The sequence below is a fragment of the Canis lupus genome, chromosome 21, assembly GCF_003254725.2.
Source record: "Canis lupus dingo isolate Sandy chromosome 21, ASM325472v2, whole genome shotgun sequence".
In the NCBI taxonomy this organism is placed as follows: domain Eukaryota; kingdom Metazoa; phylum Chordata; class Mammalia; order Carnivora; family Canidae; genus Canis; species Canis lupus.
In genome coordinates this window covers 12,787,538-12,808,251 of record NC_064263.1, presented here as the reverse complement: position 1 = coordinate 12,808,251, position 20,714 = coordinate 12,787,538, and the positions used below count along the sequence as shown (strand labels likewise).

General features: G+C 39.5%; 1 protein-coding gene across 1 annotated transcript in view; it reads left to right on the top strand.

The window, feature by feature from the left end:
• The first annotated feature begins 1,104 nt into the window (after positions 1-1,104).
• The window catches only part of TMEM135 (transmembrane protein 135), a 235,060-nt gene continuing 215,450 nt past the window's right edge, over positions 1,105-20,714 (top strand). Inside the window, exon 1 of the mRNA XM_025419361.3 lies at positions 1,105-1,449. Coding sequence (XP_025275146.1) covers positions 1,309-1,449 — 141 coding nt within the window. The 5' untranslated portion in view covers positions 1,105-1,308. The remainder of the gene's footprint in view (positions 1,450-20,714) is intronic.

Genomic DNA, 20,714 nt, shown 5'->3' with positions numbered 1-20,714 from the left:
CCATTGCTTAAGCAGAAGAGAATGGCTTTCTTTTTTTGACCTCCTCTTATGCAGATTTCCTTACTTTCATATCATTAACAACTTTGTTGTACATCATCATTAATTAGCAACGCCAGAAACCGCAATGCCGGAGGCTGCAGCAACAGCTCAAGCTGCCGTGGGAGTGGGAAGGCAAGGAGTAGCAGGGCAAAACCTTGACTCTCCTGATAACATCTGAGTCTAGAGTTTACACAGTGCTTAGGAAAATAGTATGTGCTCAGCGAAACTCTGTGGAACGAATGAAGACTAGATTAGAACGGGATTCCTCTAAAGGCAGCAAATCCAAGTTTTAAGAAACGATAGGATTTAGAATTCCAAAGACGCTGGGTTGTTCTGGCGAGGAAACTGACATTTAGAGGGGTTATAGGATTCAGAGGTCGCACAGGTCCGTTGTTGAGCCTGCTGGTTGGTGGCCAAGCTCTCAGGTGCAGGTTCCAGGACGCTGCCCCGTCCGCTGGGGGCACCCATTGGCGGATGAGCTCGCGTCACGGATGCTGTAGAAGAACGGCTCGGGGGCCAAGGGTGGGACAGGGTGGTCTACTGCTCTTTCCCCACATCGGAAGTGTATCGACTTGGCTGATAGATTCTTCAAGCTTCTCAGACACCGCAGGACTTCGAAAGCGCAGCAACCAGAGCCGTGCGGTCGCAGCCTGCAGCAGCCTTAGCTGTTTATTGCCGGGCACTCCGGGGAAGGGGAGCTGGCTGGCAGCTCCGAGGACGGCGGTTGTCTGGCAGCCTCCGGCAGCTCCCAAGAAAGGCATTTCACCCCCTCCCTCCAATGCCCTCGCTTCTACTAGACAGGGCTTTGAGAGGGCAGGGCCTGGAGCGCAAGCGGACCCCGGCCACCCGGCGCGGCGTGCCCGCCGCAGGGCTCGCGCTCCCGCCGGCGGCGGACGCGGGCGGTCGGTCACGGGCGCGCCCCCGAGCCTGCGCTCGCCCCTTCCGCCTCGGCCCCGCCCCGGCCCCGCCCCCTCCCGAGCCCCGGCCCCGCCCCCAAGCCCCGGCCCCGCCCCCGTCCCCGGCCCCGCGGCGCGGGCGCGCGCACGCTCCGCCTCTTCCCGCCCCCCCGGGCCGCGATACGCCGAGCGCTCGACATCCGAGGACTTCGGCCCCGAGTAACCCTGCTCGCGTGACCTTTCCCCTCCGTTCCGCACCTTCAGCGGCGGGCCCGGCGCGCCGGCTGCGGTCGGGCGCTCGCTCTGCTCCGGGGCCCCCTCCGGCCGGCGCTGCGGCGCACCCCCTCGCGGCCCCTCCGCGCGGCTCCCCGTCATGGCGGCCCTCAGCAAGTCCATCCCTCACAACTGCTACGAGATCGGCCACACCTGGCACCCTTCCTGCGGGGTCTCCTTCGTGCAGATCACCAGGGGCGCCCTGGAGGAGTCCCTGAAGATCTACGCCCCCCTGTACTTGGTGAGATCGCTCAGCCGCTCCCCCGGGCCGAGTCGACGGTGGCGGATGGGCCGGGGGTTGCAGCCCTGCTGCGGGGCCTGGGCGACTCGATCCGGGTTCTGCTTTGGAGGGACCCGAGGGTTGGGGCGGGGGTGGGATGGTGGAGGTCGAAAGGGCGGACGTCTCAAATGCTGCCTTGCGCGGGAGAAGGGGGCGGGGAACTCCGGGTCCAGCTGTCATCGAATACCTGTGGATGGGAAGGGGATGGGCTCCTAACTTCAAGATTAAGTCAGGAACTTAACGTTGTGAATTCAGGGATCTGCGGTATCCTTTCATTCTCGTCTTAGGATGGAGAGGAGTTTGTAGGTCAGTAAGGTGATGAGAAATGCCCTGCAGGCTTTCCTCATCTAAGTCCCTCTATACCCCGCCCCCCCCCCCCCCCCGCCCTTCTCTTAAGGCCGTATTTGACAGCATATGCCTGTGGGCTCAGATCTTGTCTTAGTTTGAAACGACAGTATTGTGGCTTGAGGATTTTGCAAGTGTTTTTTTCAGGTTCACAGTGTAGACTTCTGGTTGAGATTTTTGGATGTCGATTTAAAGGATGGTTCCAGACTGAGTAAGTGAAGGTGATGAAAAGATCTGACTTCAGATCACCTAAGCAATTTAAGTTTGGAGTTTTTAAGAGAGAATATTTGTAAATACGTGTATGTATCACTGAGAACTGTTAAGAGAAGTTCGTCCTTTTTTTTTTTTGAAAGATTTTATGTATTTATTCATGACAGACACAGAGAAAGAGAGAGAGAGAGAGAGAGAGAGAAAGAGAGAGGCGGAGACATAGGCAGAGGGAGAAGCAGGCTCCATGCACCGGGAGCCCGACGCGGGATTCGATCCCGGGTCTCCAGGATCTCGCCCTGGGCCAAAGGCAGGCGCCAAACCGCTGGCCACCCAGGGATCCCCAAGTTCATCCTTTTTAAAGTAGGCTCAAGGTGGGGCTTGAACTTCACCACTCTGAGATCTATAGCCTCATGCTCCACTAAGCCAGACAGGTGCCCCAAAATAAATTTGTTCTTAAGTGTTTTCACCAGCATCTTTACCCCCCCAATAATCTTGTCCTTGACATTAAAGATTTATTTAACTATTGACGTTCATCCTCACATTCCTTGCCCAGTAGTGTGTGTGCCCTAAGAAGGCAGAAAAAATATTTTTCTAAGAGTTTCATTGAATATTCCATGAATGGTTCTTAATTCTCATTGCGTAGTAATTTAGATTTATAGCCTAATATGTCTGAAAGTGTGTCATGGCTGTATCTGTGGCACTTCCTGAAAAGTCTGATTGTTTAGTAGAGAGATAACAAAGAAGATGGTAACTTTTCTCTGAGCTTGTAGAAATTAGTTTCGTTTTTTATCTATAGACCCTGCTATTCAAACTACTATGTGTTAAGATGCCTGCCCCCTCACACCAGGGGATCATGTGAAAATGATAGTTTCTGATTCAGTAGTCTGGGTGGGGCCTGAGGTTCTGCATTTCTAACAAACTTCCAGGCAATGTTGATGCTGTTGGATCAAGAGTCACACTTTGAATAGGAAGGATCTAGAATAGAAGCTAATAATAAACTTCTTATTGGAGCTGGACATTTCTCTCTTGGTTTTCTTTGACAAAGATCTGTGTTTATCTGATTTCCCACACGAATTGTGGCTAGTCAATAGCTCAGTGTTTTTAAAACAGAACATCTACAATTTGAGCTCTTGATATGTTCAATAATACAAAAAGATTGTTCCTGCTCTTAGAGGATTATGATGTAGGTGGGGAGAGAGTTTATACTAATTTTTCCATCTGAAGATTCACTGTTCTTTTATTGTGCCTCATTCATTCATTCAGCAACTATTTGTTGAGTGCCTGATTTTTGTCATTTCTACAGCCTAGATTATTGGTTATGTTCCATGATAGGGATGTTCAGGGGAGCAATAGGAACATGGGTTCTTTTAAAACAGGTACGGTGGAGCCAGGGGTCAGGAAGAGTTTGTGATTCACTGTTATATCTCCAACTAAATACTTCTTCTTCTTCTTCTTTTTTTTTTTTTTTCCAACTAAATACTTCTTGAGGGTAAACTCTTAATCGTATTTGGCCTTGCGCCCCTTTTAGCAGTACATATCAGACTTCTGGTTGCTGCTCAAGAGTGGTTGTGACATAAAATTAGTGGGCACGGGACACATCGGTGGTCCAGTAGGCTAAGTGTCAGATTCTTGGTTTTGGCTCAGGTTGTGATCTCAGGGTCATGAGATCCAGCCCCATGTTGGGTTCTGTACTCAGCATGGAGTCTGCTTGAGATTCTCTCTTGCTCTGCCCTTCCTGCTCATGCTCTCTTTCTCTAAAATAAATAAACCTTTAAAAAAATAAAATTAATGGGAACTGTTCAAGGTTTTATTTAATTAATTTATTTATTTTAAGAGAGAATATGAGAGAGCTTGGAGGGCAGAGGAAGAGGGAGAGAGAGAATCTTAATCAGGTTTGGCACTGTGCATGGGCTGATCCCATAACCCTGAGATCATGACCTGAGCTGAAATCAAAAGTTGGATGCTTAACCAACTGAGCCACCCAGGTGCCCCCACCAGTGTTTTATTTCAAGCGAAATAGAGGAGAATGGAAAAAATGAGGGTCCATTGCGGGTACTAAGCATGATTTCATTACAGTTTTGTTTCACTTAGGTTTTTATGTGTGGCCAGGGCTATTTAGAGCAAGTAGGAACACTTACAAGTGTTCCTTGTTACAAGAGCAAGTAGGACCACTGACAGTGCTGTCAGTGTTGGATAATTGTTTTAAATTTGTTTGTTTGTTTAATTAATTAATTAATCAATTTATGAGAGACACAGAGAGAGGGGCAGAGACTCAGGCAGAGGGAGAAGCAGGCCCCCTGCAGGGAACCTTCAGTGCCAAGATAAAAGGTGGTATGGAAAGAAGTGGGCTTTAAAAGGGATCAGGGACATCTGAATTTGAATCTCAGCTCCAGAAGTTACTAGCTGTTTGTCCATGTTACTTTGTCTGTCCCTGAGAATTAAGTGAAAGAATGATTTGAAGATATATCACATATTTTCCTGGTTCAAAGCAGGTCTTGAAGAATTAGGCATCTTTTTCTTCCCTCTTGCACTACTTAAGTTAGATGTAGAGTTCATTGAGGATAGTTAAGGAAGGCTTTTTGGCTGAAGTAGGGTTTGATGTGGGCCAAGAAGATAAGGAGGGATAGACATTGATTCTTGTAGTAGACATTTGTAGAATACGTATTCTTAATGGGGAGGAGGAAGAATAATGTGAATTGAGGCAGAAATCTAAGTGGTTTTGTAAGAGAAACAAAATGTATATTGATTGGCTAAAATAGAAATTTTGTGTGCAGGAGTTATGAGCTGTAACAACTCCTAATCATTGAATACTTATGTAACTTAGACCTTTACATGTTTTGTCTTATTTAATCTTACACATCTCTCTTATTATCCTCATTTCATAGGTAAGTGATTTCTAAGATTCAGAGCTAGTAAGAAAGAGACAGGATTCAGTTCTAGGTTTTTTTTGACTCAAAGTCATACTGGAGGTCAGGCTAAAGGAACCATCAGGATTTTTTTGAGCAAAGGGATTACAAGTACAAAATGGTGCTTTGAGATGATGAATCTGGTTGTATTAGATGGACTGGATTGGAAAGACTGTTTTGGAATTGATGCAGTAGATTCATTAAGGGGCAGAAAGAACCAGTTCCCACAGAATCCCTCTCTGCAACTGATTCACAATGTGGTTTTAGAAAAATTAACCTCACCTCTTTGAGCCTTAGTCTCCTTGGTTTGCAGAAAATAATCATACTGATCTCTTGGGGCTGTTTTGACGACTTAAGTGAGATAATAGTGTGTAAGAATAACACCTATCACATAGCAGGGCCCCAATAAAGAGTTGCTGTCAATAAAACAGTGCCTATGTTCTGTGTCCTGTCAGGATGATGATTTATGTTCAGAATTAGCACGATACTTCAAGAAGTGCTTATGAAGTGTCTGAATGAGTGCACATGTGAATGAATGAACTCATGAATAGTTCAGGAATGAGGAGGTACCTGACAATGTGGGGGAGAGTGGAAGGGCAGTTTTAGAGGCATTTTACATGAGAGGGATTACATATGATAGGTATTTCATAGGAAGAATGAATAGGACTTAGAGACTGAGTATTGGGGGTAGTGTAAGGACTGGTTTCTGCTTCTAGGACTTTAAATCTGATTGATGCTATTGCCATCAGTGACAGGAAAGGAGGAATTTTGAAGGGAAGCTGGTTTTGGGGAACTTTTAATCAAGAGTTTTCTGGAGCCTATAAACTAGGTTTTGTCTCTCTGCTTTTCATTTTAATATTACTGGGTGTGTCGTACTAAACTGATTCCTTTCATTCCTTTCAAATCTACTACTCTCTTGCTTCTTTTCCCTCTTGGTATCTACGGTTGATCTCCATCAGTATTCACCTAATGCTTAAAACCATGTTGAAATGCATGTGAATTATTTCCTTTTAATAGTGAATCTTTGTGTTTTTACAGTTTTTAAAAAACTTTAATCATCATCATCAATTTACTTCATGTATTTCTTTCTAAGGAATCCTACGTATATTGTAATATATGCTAAAAATTTATGCACAGACCAGAAACATATTTCAGGAGGTTATATTTCATTTCTTGAATGTTAGTTATTACCACACATCTCACAACAAGCGGTACCCCCTCCCACACACATATACACACACATACACACACACAGGAAACAGTTGTTAAACTGTTTGAACCCTAGGCTATCACTAAAATTAATGAAAGCTAGTGCCCTCCGTAATTTAGAATACACAGGATTCTGTGCTGTTCAAGTTCTTAGGTCCCTTCTTTAAGAAGGAAAACTTGCTCAGTTGGCTCATTCAGGTAGTTCTAACACCTTTCTTAATTATGCTTTTCCTAGGTGACTTTCTTTAGGACCTCCAGATTAGGGTACTGGCATTTACAGGTAGCTGACTGCAAAGTAGAACCTTTTGCACTTTTGGGAAGGAATGATTTGAAAGCCTGCCTTTTCATTGACCTTCAGATGTTTATACCCTTCTTCTGAGTACAAAAATATTTACAGGATATTTATTTCCTTTGAGCCATATAGCTAACTGATTCTCAGTTCATCACCTCTGAACTGAATAAACATTTAAGCAAGAGTTGGAATTCTTAGAAATAAACAACTTGTGGATAGTCTCTAGTTAGTTGCAGAAGGCTTGGAAAATCACTGATGGAAGAAATCAGTTCATTAAGGTGGACTAAGTTTTTCTTTTCTTTCTTTGAATGTTCTCACATAGCTTTGTTTTATGGAAAAATGGTAATTCTATAAAACTTCCCAAGCTTGAGTCTGCTTGCAGGAGGCTGTTCAGATTTCTGTATTTTAGTGTGCCTTACAGGCAGGATCCTGGACTCTGGGATCAAATTGCCCGTGTTAGAATTGTAGCTCACTGCTTACTAGCTGGGTAACCTCAGACAAATTACCCAGCCATTCTAAGCCTCAATTTCTGTGTCTGTAGTATTGAAGAAATGGTAAACTTTCCCTGGGGAGATCATAATGTATAAAGTGCTTCTGGCATATAGTGTGGATGGATGGCGTTTGTAACAGTGGTGGTTGAGCAGGTTTTCTAAAGCAAAGGAGACCAGCAATGAGACTGTTAGAAGTTCTTGATAATAGACCATTTATTTTTGTTTTTACTTAAAGAGGAAAAGAGACTGAAGTCATGTAGGAATATAAACTGCTGAGAATAGCTGTTTGGATTATTTGGCCTTTGGAGATCATGGAATTTGTAAACGTATGGACTAATCCCTCTTTAAGTTTTACTGAAGCCTAGTTCAGGGGGTGGAGGTAAGAGACTCCCTTCTGAGTTGAAGTTATGATAGGTCAATAAGGAAGAGAGTTTAGAAAGAGAAGACAATATGAGGAATGCTTGTTTCTGGAATAGAAGAAAAAAAATGAAAGAAGCAGTCAGAAGTATGAGGAGGTTGAAAGGAGAATGTTGCAGAGCAACTTTAACAGGTATTAAGAGGTGGGAAGAACATGGGCTTGAATCTCGGTGTACCCACTTATTAGCTTTGTGACCTTGAGTAAGGTTCTTAACATAATTGAATTTGAGTGTTCTCATAAAAAAACGGGGGTAGGGACGCTTGGGTAGCTCAGCACCTGAGCTTCTGCCTTCAGTTCAGGGTGTGATTTTGAGGGTCTGGGATCGAGTCCTGCATTAGGCTCCCTGCGGGGAGCCTGCTTCTCCGTCTATATCTCTGCCTCTCTCTCTGTGTCTTTCATGAATAAATAAATAAAATATTAAAAAAAATGGGGATAAAATACCTGTCTCATATTTAAAAAAAAATATAAATCTGTACTTGCTATTCTTCTGCAGAGAACTCTCCAGTGGCTTTCTATCTCAATTAATGTGCAAGCTTTACCATTGCCTTCAGAATTTTATGTGATCTGGCTGTTGCCTTGTTTGATTACGTATCATACCATTTCCCCTTTTTTATTTATTCACTTCTACCTGATACAATTATATGATTTATTTTATAGTTTTGAATCTAATTTTTGTTATTTAGAATAGTGAGCTCTTGATTTCTGGGGGATATCTTAAAATTAGACAACAGATTGTCAAGAAATGAACATTTCTAAGGAGTGTAACTATTCATTGAGTGTTCATTTTTTCCCCGCTCTTGCTTTCCTACACTCATTTCAAATATTACAGATTGCCTACGATGTGTCAAAAATACAGTGGTGGGGGAACAAGATGTACTTGGACATTATAGTTAAAGGGGAAGATAAATGTAAAAGAAATACACACAAAAAATTATTCCAACTGTGATAAGTTGCTAACTGCTATTAAGAAGTATAGGATGGGGACGCCTGGGTGGCTCAGCAGTTGAGTATCTGCCTTTGGCTTGAGGCATGATCCCGGGGTCCGGGATCGAGTCCCTCATGGGACTCCTTGTGGGGAGACTACTCCCTCTGCCTATGTCTCTGCCTCTCTCTCTCTCTCTCTCTCTCTCTCTCTCTCTCTCGGTGCCTCTCATGAATAAATAAATAAATAAATAGTCTTAAAAAAAAAAAAAAAAAAGGAAGTGCAGTGTGTTACTAGAGAGTTACAACAGGACCCCTTCTAGTATAGTGGGTTTGAAAGGCTTTCCCAATGAAGAGACACAGTGAATATATGAATATATATTAACTATATATGTATTAGACTTAACATTTATGACACAAAACCCAAACTTAGAGATTGAGGAGGAAATTGAGAGACATAAGAAGCATTACCTTATAAAGAGTATTTGATGATTCTTAGATCCAGTGGCCAAGAATTTGATTTCTATCCTTCTGACTTTGGCCCTCATTTAAACTTGAAACCAGAGCCAATTATAAGGTGTCTCAGACCATACAAATGCCTTGATTACCAGATTCGCTGAGATTGAACCTCCTTTATAATAAAATCTGTATTTTAAATTAAGGTAGTCAAAAGAGATTTATTTATCTTAGAGACAGTGCAGCATGCACATGCATGAGTAGGGGAGAGGGGCAGAGATAGAGGGAGAGGAGAAGCAAACTCCCCCCTGAGTGTGGAGCTCTGACCCTGAAATCATGACCTGAGCTGAAATGAAGAGTCAGCCACTCAATGGATTGAGCCACTTGGGCACCCCCAGGTCTTATTTTTTAAAAAGGTTTTGAAATTTGTTAGAGAAAAAATATAGGAAATCTACAGATGAATATCTCACTCTAGTTCTGTTCATTGAAGTTCTGTTTTTTATTTTGATCTGTTGGTGCTATGAAACCGTGGTTTAGTTTTGATTCTCATGAGGACAACCTGACTTCTCTGAATAACAGGACAGCTCTTTCCTGATCTTGTAGCAGGTTATAGTGAACACTCCCTACATCTACTGATCCTGTTACCAGTGGCTCTATTAGAGTCATTAACTCAGGAATGAATGGGGAAGCCCTGGTATGCTGCCCAGGCCAACTCCTCCATACTAGGGAGTTCTGAGGGGTCTGACAGATTGAGAGCACAACTCTGGGTTGGGTTTGCTCATGCAGTTGTGGAACAGACTTGGATAAACTTGTGGCAGGAATAGTCAGTAGCTCAAGAGATGAAGGTTTGGAAAAGAGAAAGCGAGAAATTATTTTGGGTGCTGGCAGTGGGAGGAAGGTGTCAGGCTCAAGCTTTAACAACCAACTTCTCTGGCCACACCTAGAGATTTATAGAGATAGGTTGTGGGGTGGGTACGTGCAAGAGAGCACACAGAAAGCACATAATCATGGGTTGGGGTCAGCATGTATTCAATAGTGACCCTGGGCAGGGAAGGAGATGTGTGGGGTGTGGTGTTCTAGGCATTCTGTTGCTATCAGGGCTTTTCTTGTCTGGTGGCTGGAATGTTCCAGTCCTTGCAAAGTAACTTCTTCAGTGACTCAAGAAAGTGTGATTAGAAATAACACAATAGCCAGTCTTGTCTATTTCTGATCTGAACTGTTGAAATTTATAGTTGAGTAACAGTTGAAATTTATAGTTGAGTAACACGGACAATCCTGTTACAAGAGAAGGCAGATTGAGGTATAATTGAGTTCTTAATCACCATTTATTTTTTCAAATATCTTAACTAGAGACAAATTTCTGCAAAATACTTAAATCTGCACAACACAAAAAGGGAACTGGAGTGGAGGCAGGGAATGATTGTGCAGAGGGAAGGAAACTAACATTTTAAGGTGCTTACTATATGCTTGTTACTCTGCTGGGTGCTTTATATTTGTCATCTATTTAAAAAGTACTGACATGTTGGAAGAAAGAAAATGTAACATTGGCTGTACACGTGGCTGGTGCTGTTTTCCTCTGTTGGGATTATTTCTTTTTACTTAGAGATTTAGTGGTATTCATGTTGTGTTTCCATTGTCTTTCATCTTTTGCTCTTGTAGACTAGGAATGTAGTTTCTACCTCTGGAGCCATCATCATGCCTAATTCAGTCTTCCCCTAGGTTAGGTCACTGATATGTGTATAAACCAAATTTATGAATATCCTATGAGGTTGTTTATATATCTCAGTTGTGTTTTTCCTTGTATTTTTGTATTTTTTTCTTTCAAGATGGGCAGACTTATAGGGGGTAGCAAGTCATAAATTTGTATTTGTAACATGCACTGCAGCTAAATGATATTTGTCCTCATTTGGAATAGTCTGACTTCCAACATGAGTTATGGTGGTTAAGAGCACGGTTTCTGGAGCCACTTCCTTGAGGTCAGTCCCTGCTTTGCTACTTAATTAGTTGTGTGGCTTTGGGCAACTTAATCTGTTTGTGCCCAGGTTTTCTTATGAAAGGGGGTAACGATCATGCCCATCTTGTAGACTCCTGTGAAGACTGAGTTAACATTTGTATGCTGTTTAGAGCAGTACCTGGCACAACAGTGTTTGTTAAATTAATAAATATTCTGTTTGTAAAATATTTAAAAAATATAAATTCATTATGCTATTTTCTTCAAGCAGTTCTCAGTATGGGGTAATTTTGCCTTTTAGAAGACATTTGGCAATACCTGTAGACATTTTTGGTTGTCACAGCTCAGAGTATGCTGCTGGCATTTAGAGAATAGAAGACAGGGGATGCTCTAATCATCTTAAAATATATAGGATAGTCCTCTACAACAGCAAATAACCTGGCCCCAAATGTTGATAGTGTCAAGATTGAGAGACCCTGCTTTAAATAAATCATTACCTGCTAGTGATTACTTAGAGAAAAATACATAAAACATGAAACCAATTCTTTCTCATTGTGAAGAATTCTTATTTCTCAAAGGAGCTAGATTTGTCAGCTCCTCTAGAAATAATCTTCTAGAAGTTAGTGGGCAAGTGCTGAGGCTAAGAAAGACTGCTGAATTAGGAGTTTGGTGCTAATAAAGGTGAGATCATGGGGTTAGCCACTGTGAGGGTTTTGCATTCCCACCAACAATGCACAGGATTCCTTTTTCTCCATATCTCGCCAACAATTGTTATTTCTTGTGCTGTTGGTTATAGCCATTCTGACAGGCGGTAGGTGATACCACATTGTAGTTTTGATATATATTTCTTTGATGATAAGTGATGATGATCATCTTTTCATTTGTCGCCCATCTGGATGTCTTTTTTTGGAGAAATGTCTGTTCATGTTTTCTGCTCATTTAAAATAGGTTATTTGGTTTTTTGGGTGGTAAGTTTTATAAGTTTTTTATATATTTTGGATACTAACCCTTTATTGGATATGTCATTTGCAAATGTCTTCTCCCATTCCGTAAGTTGTCTTTTAGTTTTGTTGATTGTTTTGTTTACTATGCAGAGCTTTTTATTTTGATGTAGTCCCAATAGTTCATTAAAATTTTTTTTAAAGATTATATTTGTTTGAGAGAGAGAGAGAGAGAGAGAGAGAGAGAGACAGCATGAGTGGGGGTGGGGCCAGAGGGAAAAGCAGGGATTGCATTAAATGTATAGATTGCTTTCAGTAATATAGTCATTATAATAATATTTGTTCTTCTAATCCATGAGCATGGAGTGTCCTTCTATTTCTGTGTTGTCTTTAATTTCTTTCAGCTGTGTTTTATAGTTTTCAGAGTATAGGTCGTCTGTTGATGTAAGTGAGGTGTTAAAGTTCCCTACTATTATTTTATTATTATCAATTAATTCCTTTGTGTTATTAACTGTTTTATATATTTGGGTGCTCCCATGTTGGTTGTGTAAATATTTACAATTGTTATATCTTATTGTTGGGTTGTTTCTTTTATTACTATATAGTGGCCTTCCTTGTCTTGTTACAGTCTCCATTTTAAAGTCTACTTTGTCCAGTATAAGTATTATTACTCCAGCTTTCTTTTGACATGCATTTGCATGGTAAATGTTTCTCCATCCTCTCATTTTCATTCTGCAGGTGTCTTTGGATCTAAAATGATTTTTCTTGGAAGCAGCATATAGATGAGTTTTGTTTTTATATCCATTCTGTCACCTTATGTTTTTTGGTTGCAGTGTTTAGTCCATTTGTATTCTAAGTAATGATGGAAGCACTGAGTTCTCTAAATCTATTCTGTTTTGCATAATTCTTTTTTCTCTCTCTTGTTTGGGTTGATTAATTCTCATTAGTCTGTCTTCTAGATCATTAATTTGTTCCTCTGCTTCTTCCAGCTTGCTGTGATTACATTAAGTATGTTTTTAATCTCATCTATTGCATTCTTCATCTCAGATTGGTTTCTCCACCCTTTCTCATGTCCAGTGAGTATTCTTATGAGGATCATTTCTTTTTAAAGATTTTATTTATTTATTTGACAGAGAGAGCACAAGCAGGGAGGATAGCCGGCAGAGGAAGAGGGAGAAACAGGCCTCCCACTGAGCCTGATATGGGGCTCAACCCCAGGACCCTGAGATCATGACCTGAGCCTAAGGCAGATGCTCAACCAACTGAGTCGCCCAGGTGCCCCGGATCATTTCTTTAAATATTCCATGATGCATGTTACTTATATCTGTTTGCTTAGACTGCCAGCAATGGCCTTCTACTGTCCTTTGATTTCTCTGAGTCTTGGTGCCTGTTTCTGTGTGTAAATGAAAGTCAGCTAGAACTCCTGTTCTATGACTTATGAAGAAGAGGCCCTGCCCTATTATGTAGTGTTCTCTCTTCCCCAGGGCCTGGTGCTTCTGAGAGCATCTCCCTTGTGTGCTGTGTGTGCTGTGGTTTTGTGTAGCAGAAGCTCTGCAGAGGCTCTTTTTGCCTGTTTTGGTCAGTTTGCCTGTTTTGCCTGTTTGGCCTCTGGCCTGAATGTAGCATGTTTTAACTAGGTGTACTCTGGTCTGCTTGTGAAATGAGACCAGTTGTTACTGCTGCTGGAACTGGGGCCTTGCATAACTCCTGGGATGGGAGACATTGTGTGTGCCCAGGTTTAAACCTATCTTCTGGGGAAAGGGGCCTGTCACACTGGGACTGAGGCAAGTATGAGTGGGAAGGGCCATTCCTCTGGAGCACTGTGTGTGTGCATGGGGTGGTGGCAGGTTTTGTGTAAGCAAGTTACATCATAGTGAGTGTTGGTGTTGTGTTGTTTGCCACAGGTAGTCCTGTGCTTATTCCTAGGGGCAGGGGAGGGAAGTGGCACCTGGTAGTTCCTTTTTTTCCAGAGTGATCTTTCCCATAATGCTGTCTCTTTGGTGCATACTCTGAGATGAGCAGATAACCTGCCCACTCAGCACCCCAAGTGCTCTTCAGATCACTGTTTCCATGCTCTATGTCTGTGGGCTGTTTGCCCTGTCTTTTCTCTAAGAGCAGCCCCAGTGCCTCTGGGACAAGCCTTTTCATGTTTAGATGACTTTCAGCCCTACTGGTTGCAAGAACTCACAATATTCAGCCCTTCTCAATTTCCAGGCCGATTTCTCTGGTTATTTGTTTTTCCTGTGCGCTCCCCTGTTTGTTAGTTTGTCTCTTATCTTCTCTGTGACAGTGGCTCCTTCCCCACCACAGTGGCCACTGTTTCCCAAGCCCCTCTCCGAACTTCCTGCCTTCTTTGATGTGGTCTCTTCTCTACCTTTAATAGTAAAGTTGTTTCTGCCAGTCCTCAGGTCAATTCCTGGGATATTTAGGATGATTGATAGTTATCTAGTTGTGTTAATGGGATAATGTGAGCCTAGGGTCCTCGTACTCTGCTGCCAAATTCCCCTCCTTCGAACATGGAATATCTTGTCATTTATTTGTGTCTTTATGTTCTTTGACTTAATTAAAGTCTATTCTGTCTTGTATAAGTAGTCACCTGCTTCTCTTTTGGTCACTATTAGCATGGAATATCTTTTTCCCATTCGTTTACTTTCAACTTATGTGTATCCTGAAAGCTAAAGAGAGCCTTTTGTAGGCAGCATTTTGTTGGGTCTTGTTTGTTCTTAAATTTAATTTTATTATTATTTTAATCCATTTAGCCACTCTGTGTTTTGATAGGATTATTTAATGGATTTACATTTAAAACTATTATTGTAATTATTTTTAAAAGATTTTATTTATTTATTTGAGAGAGATAAGTGCAAGAGAGAGCATGAGCAAGGGGAGAAACAAACTTCCTCGCTGAGCAGGGAGCCCGATGTGGGGCTCAATCCCAGGACTCTGGGATCATGACCTGAACTGAAGGCAGATGCTTAACCAACTGAACCCCCAGGTGCCCCATTTAAAACAATTATTATGTTGCTGTTTTGTTCATTGTTTTTTATTTTGTAGTTCCTTTGTTCTTCTCTTGCCATTTTCCTTTGTGATTTGATGATTTTTTTTTTTTTTTTTGGTCGTGGCTTCTTTGATTTCTTTATTTTTCTTGTATCAACTATAGGTTTTTGCTTTGTGGTTACCATGAGGCTAATATAAAACATTTATAAATAGTCTAGTTTGAGCTGATAGCTTCAATCACATACGAAAACTGTACACTTTATTCCCCATCCCCATTTTATGTTTTTGTAGTCACAATTTTTTTATATTAATAAATTATTAAGGGATAGTTATAATAAATCATAACTATAACTATAACTATAATTATAATATATTATATATATTATATATTATATATTATATATTATATATTATATATATAACTATGATATATATAACTATTATATATTATATTATATATAACTATAACTATAATAATAAATTATAACTATCTCTAAATTATAACTATCAGATTAATTTATCTGTTAATAAATTATTAAGGGATAGTTATTTTAAATACTTTAGCTTTGATTTTTATTTTATTTTATTTTTTTTTAAAGCACAGTGGGTTTTTTTTTTTAAGATTTTATTTATTTATTCATAGAGATGCAGAGAGAGAGAGAGAGAGAGAGAGAGAGGCAGAGACACAGGCAGAGGGAGAGGGAGAAGCAGGCTCCATGCAGAGAGCCTGACGTGGGACTCCATCCAGGGTCTCCAGATCACGCCCTGGGCTGCAGGTGGCGCTAAACCGCTGTGCCACTGGGGCTGCCCTGACTTATTTTAGAGTTAGTACTGTCAGTACTTTTGAATTGATACTGTAACAGCACCATTATAGTATTAAAATATCTGACTATATATTTGTGTGAATTTGACTATGCACTGTCTTCATCAGTGAGTTTTATATTTTCATGTTTTTATGATATTAATTAATGTCTTTTCATTTCAGCTTGAGGAACTTTCTTTTGTTTCCTATAATATAGTTCTAGTGGTGATGTACTCAGCTTTTGTTTTTTTGCAAAAGTTTTTATGTCATGTTCTGAAGGACAGCTTTGGCAAGTAAAGTATTCTTGGTTGGCAGCTTTTTTCTTTCAGAAATTTGAATTTTTCATTCCACTCTTTTCTGGCCTACAAGATTTCTTCTAAGAAATTCACTTATTCTTTTGAGGTTCTTTTGTATATGATGATTTGCTTTTCTCATACTACTTTCAGAATTCTTTCTTTGGTACACTTTGGTACCTGATGAGGTCTGAGTAATGTATAGAATTGTTTTGCATCACTATACTGTATACTTGAAACCAATATAACACTGTTTGGTAACTGTACTGGGATTAAAATTTAAAAAAAAATTTCTTTGACCTTTGAGAATTTGATTATGATATATCTAGGTGAAAATCTCTCTATAGTTAATATAGTTGGGGCTCTTTGGGCTACATGGTTTTGAATGTCTGTTTCCTTCTCCAAATTAGGGGAGTTCTTCAGTCATTGTTTCCTTAAGTAAGGTTTCTGTTGTTTTTCTCTTTCTCTGCTTGTTCCAGGATTCCCTTAATGCTTATTTATTTGATTTGTGTCCCATAATTCTTGTAGACTTTTTTTTTTACTTTTTTAACCTTTTTTCTTTTTGTTTCTCCATCTGGGTAATTTCAAATAACCTGTCTTTGACCTCAGTGATTCTTTCTTCAGCTTGACGTAGTCTGTTGCTGAAGCTATCTGTGGAATTTTTTTCTGTTTTGTCATTATTTTCTTCAGCTCCAGAATTTCTTTTTTCTTTTCTTTTTTCTTTTCTTTTCTTTTTTCTTTTCTTCTTTTCTTCTCTCTTCTCTTCTCTCCCTTCCCCCTCCTCTCTTTCCTTTCCTTTTTCCTTCCTTCCTTCCTTCCTTCCTTCCTTCCTTCCTTCCTTCCTTCCTTCCTTCCATTTTCATCTTTGTTGAACTTCTCATTTTGGTCATGTATTGTTTTTCTGATTTCATTTAGTTGTCTGTGTTCTGTTGTATTTACTGAGGTTTTTTATGATGATGATTTTGAAATCTTTGGCAATTCATAGATCCCTGTTTTCTTAAGGTTGGTTACTGGTGCTTTATTTTATTCCTTTGTTTTTCCGATTATTGTATTCCTTGTGGCTTCATTTTGGTGTGTTTGCATTTGAAGAGGTAGGCATTATTTCTGGTCTCCAAACTGTGGCTCCTGCAGTCCTTCCATGCAGACTGTCCAGAGATTTTGGGTAGGTTTTCTGGGCAAGCCTGTGCATGGGTTTGCTATTGCAATCTTCAAGCAGGCTAGTCTGGTGTTTAGGGGTGAGTCTAGAGCCTAGGTTCAGTGGCATCGGCCTTCTGCTTGGGCCCATTGGGGCAGACCTGGTGGCTCAGACTTTGGTGTTGGGCCTGAAGCCTCAGTCCCTGGAACAAGACTGGAGCCTGGGTTCTTGGGAGTTAGCTTGGAGTTAGCATATGGTTTGTGTGGGTTGGCCTTGTGTCCTTCTTCACTAGGGCAGGCCTGGCTCCATGATTTGTGATGAAGTTGGATGCTTACGTCACTTTTAGTGGATGGGTGTCTCACTGCACACGGGGTTGCCTGGACTTGGGAGATTGTCTTTCCTACACTTTTCAATGTGTCTTATTTCTGTGTTCCATCCAGGTGCTGTAATCTCTTACCTGGAATCCTTAGCTTTTGTGAGGGTATTTTCATGAAGGTATTTTCATGCTTGGGTAGTTATTTAAATTGTTGTTTCTGCAAGAAGTTGAGTGATGGAAACTGCTATTTGGCTGATGTCATTCCTGTGTCATTTAATTTAATCTCTTTAATAAATGAGGAAACAAATTTAAAGAATTACATCCAAACAAGGATCTTTCATAGCAATTGTTAGTTGTAGAGCTAAAATTAAAAATCGTATCTCATGATTACTTTGTACTCTATCATGGTGTTTATTTCTATCTCTTGTTTAGATTATTTTTTCTATAATCCCATTTTCTCCTACTTGTTTATCTCCCACCAATTTTATATGTGTGTTATATGCTTATTGTAGATTGCCTGGAAATACCCCCAAACAAAAAGAAGATTAGAATAATCTGTTGCCATAATCAGAGATAACCAATGCATAACATTCTCATATTTGTTCCATATGTTCATTAAAAAATACTATTTTGTAGTCTGCATTTTCACTTTATATATTTTGATTTATTTTTTCCTAGTTATTACATAATCTTCTAAAACTAGATTATGTAACTAAAATAAATACAGGTTTATGTTTTAATCATAGTGCTATTATGTACCTGTATTTGGTTAAATGGTTGTAAGCGAATTTGGAAAATTCATAATTAGTGAATTCCATAATTAGACTAATTACATAAATAGTGTGGAATTTCTTGGTCAAAACTGAAGAACATTAGAACATATTTTTACCATAAAATATGTTTACGAAGGTGCCTGTGGATGTCTGATAATGATTTTATATACATGTGCTCTTGCTATATGGTATGTGCAATTACTGTCACGTTATTTGGTGAGATCAGTGTTTCCTAACTTTTTTTTGCAGTGTAACATGCTATGGCATACCTAGAAAATGATAATAATTGTGTGCCATGTTAGGGAAAACTGAGATGTTTATTACTGTGCTCTGTTATCTAATAGGCCTGATTACCCAAACTGTCGAGGGGATCAGTTTTTTGGTTATTTGTAAGCATTGGTTGGAAGCCCTGGGTTAGAGCACAATGATGATAAGGTCCTACGTTACTTCTCACATTTTGTGTAAGTTTTTCCCTGTTTCTCACAATAGACTGTTCAATTTGGTGTACCAATATTGCAAATATATACAATTTATCCACTTCATTGTTAATGGATATTTAGTTTTCCGCAGTATTTGTAATTATAGATAGTGTTATGTGAATATGACTTTTGGTGAACATAAGCACTTACATTTTCTGAGTGTATATACCTAGGAGAGGAATTACTGTATTAATAGGGTAAGGATACATTTAATTTCATTAGATAGTAAAGTAAGTCTTCAGCTTTACATTCCCACCAGCAATGTATGAAAATTCCAGTTTTTTCCATTCCCATCAGTACTTTGCATTATCAGTTCTTTTTATTTTAGTCATTTTGATGTGTGTGTGGTGTTATTTCCTTGTGCAATGAAGACTAATGATGATGAGCATATTTCATTTACATATTGGCTCTGTGAATAACTGCTTCTTTTTCTTAATTGAACTTTTTATTTTGAGATGATTGTAGATTTTTATGCAGTTGTAAGAAGTAATGGAGAGAGATTCCCTGTACTTTTCATTTGGTTTTTCCTAATAGTATCATCTTGTAAAATGATAGTAAAATATCACAACCAAAATATTGCCATTGATATAGTCAAGATATAGAACATTTTCATTACCAGAAGGATCCCTCATGTTGCACTTTTATAGCAATACCTACCTCTCTCCCACACACCTCCTCTTAGTCACTGGCCACCATTACTTTGTTCTTCATTTTCATATCTTGGCATTTCAAGAATGTTATGTAAATGAAATCATGCATTATGCAGTGTTTTGGAATTGGCCTTTTTTACTTAGCATATTTTTTAGAAGATTCATCAAGATTGTTCCATGTAAGGGCACCAGAGTGGTTCAGTGGTTGAGCATCTGCCTTCAACTCACTTGGTGATCACAGGGTCCTAAGATCAAGTCCTGCATTGGGCTCCCCGCAGGGATCTTCTCCCTCTGCCTGTGTCTCTGCCTCTCTCTGTGTCTCTCATGAATAAATAAATAAAATCTTTAAAAAAGATTGTTCCATGTATCACTCACTTTTTTTTTTCATAGCTGTAGTAGTCTCTTGTGTGAATACTCCACTGTTTTTAAATCATTCACTTCTTCAAAGACATATGGGTTGTTTCTGGGTTTTGACTATTATATAAAAGAGCTGCTATAAACATTTGTGCACAGATTTTGTGTGAACATACATTTTCATTTCTCTAGGATAAACACCCTGGACTGTAGTTCCTGGATGATATGATACTTGCTTGTTTATTTTTTCAAGAAACTCTCAAACTGCTTTCCAGAATGGCTGTGCCATTTCTCATTCTCCCTAGTAATGCATGAGTGATCCAGTTTCTCTGCTTTCTTGCTAGAATTTGGTGTTTCCAGTATTTTTAAACCTTAGCCTTTCTGATGTTGTGTAGTGATAGCTCATTGTAGTTTTAATTTGCATTTCCTTAATGGCTAGTATGTTTGTCTGCCATTTGTATATCTTCAGTGAAATATCTATTCATATCTTTGCCACTGTTTAATTGCATTACTTTTTTACTGTTGAGTTTTGAGATTTCCTTATATATTCTAGATACCAGTCCTTTTCAGGATATCTAGTTTACAAGTATTTTCTCCCATTCTGCAGTTACTCTTTTTATTTTTAACACATCTCCCAAAGAGAAGAAGTTTTAATTGTAAAGTGTAATTTACAGTTTTTCCTTTTATGAATTATGCTTTTGACCTCATGTTTAAGAACTCTTTGCCTAGTCTTAAATCCCTAAGATTTTCTTTGATTTTCATCCCTAAAATTTTATAGTTTTATATTTTACATTTGTGTCTGTAGTCCATTTTGAATTAAATTTTGTGTGAACTGTGAGACTTAGGTTGAGGTTGTTTTTTAATTTTAATTTTAAAATTTTCTGGCCTATGGACATCCACTTGCTCAATGAATATGTCTTAAAATTGAGTGGACTGATTCACTTTATTCTCTTTTTCAAAGTTGTCTTAGCTCTTATAATTTCTGTTTTTCTGTATAAATTTCAGGATAATCTTGCCTATATCTATCTGGAAAAATCTTTCTGATACTGTGATAGGAATTGTGTCACTTTAGGGAGAATTGACATGCTGCTGCTTCTAGCCCACAAACATTTATTTACTCCAGCTTTGCTTTCTTTTATCAACATTGTGTAGTTTCCAGCATACAAATCCTATTCAGGTAGATTTTTCTTAGTATTTTTTTTTTTTTTTTGATGATTTATAAATGCTGTATTTTTAATTTTTGTATACATATGTTGATTGCTCTTGTATAGAAATACAAATGATTTTTTA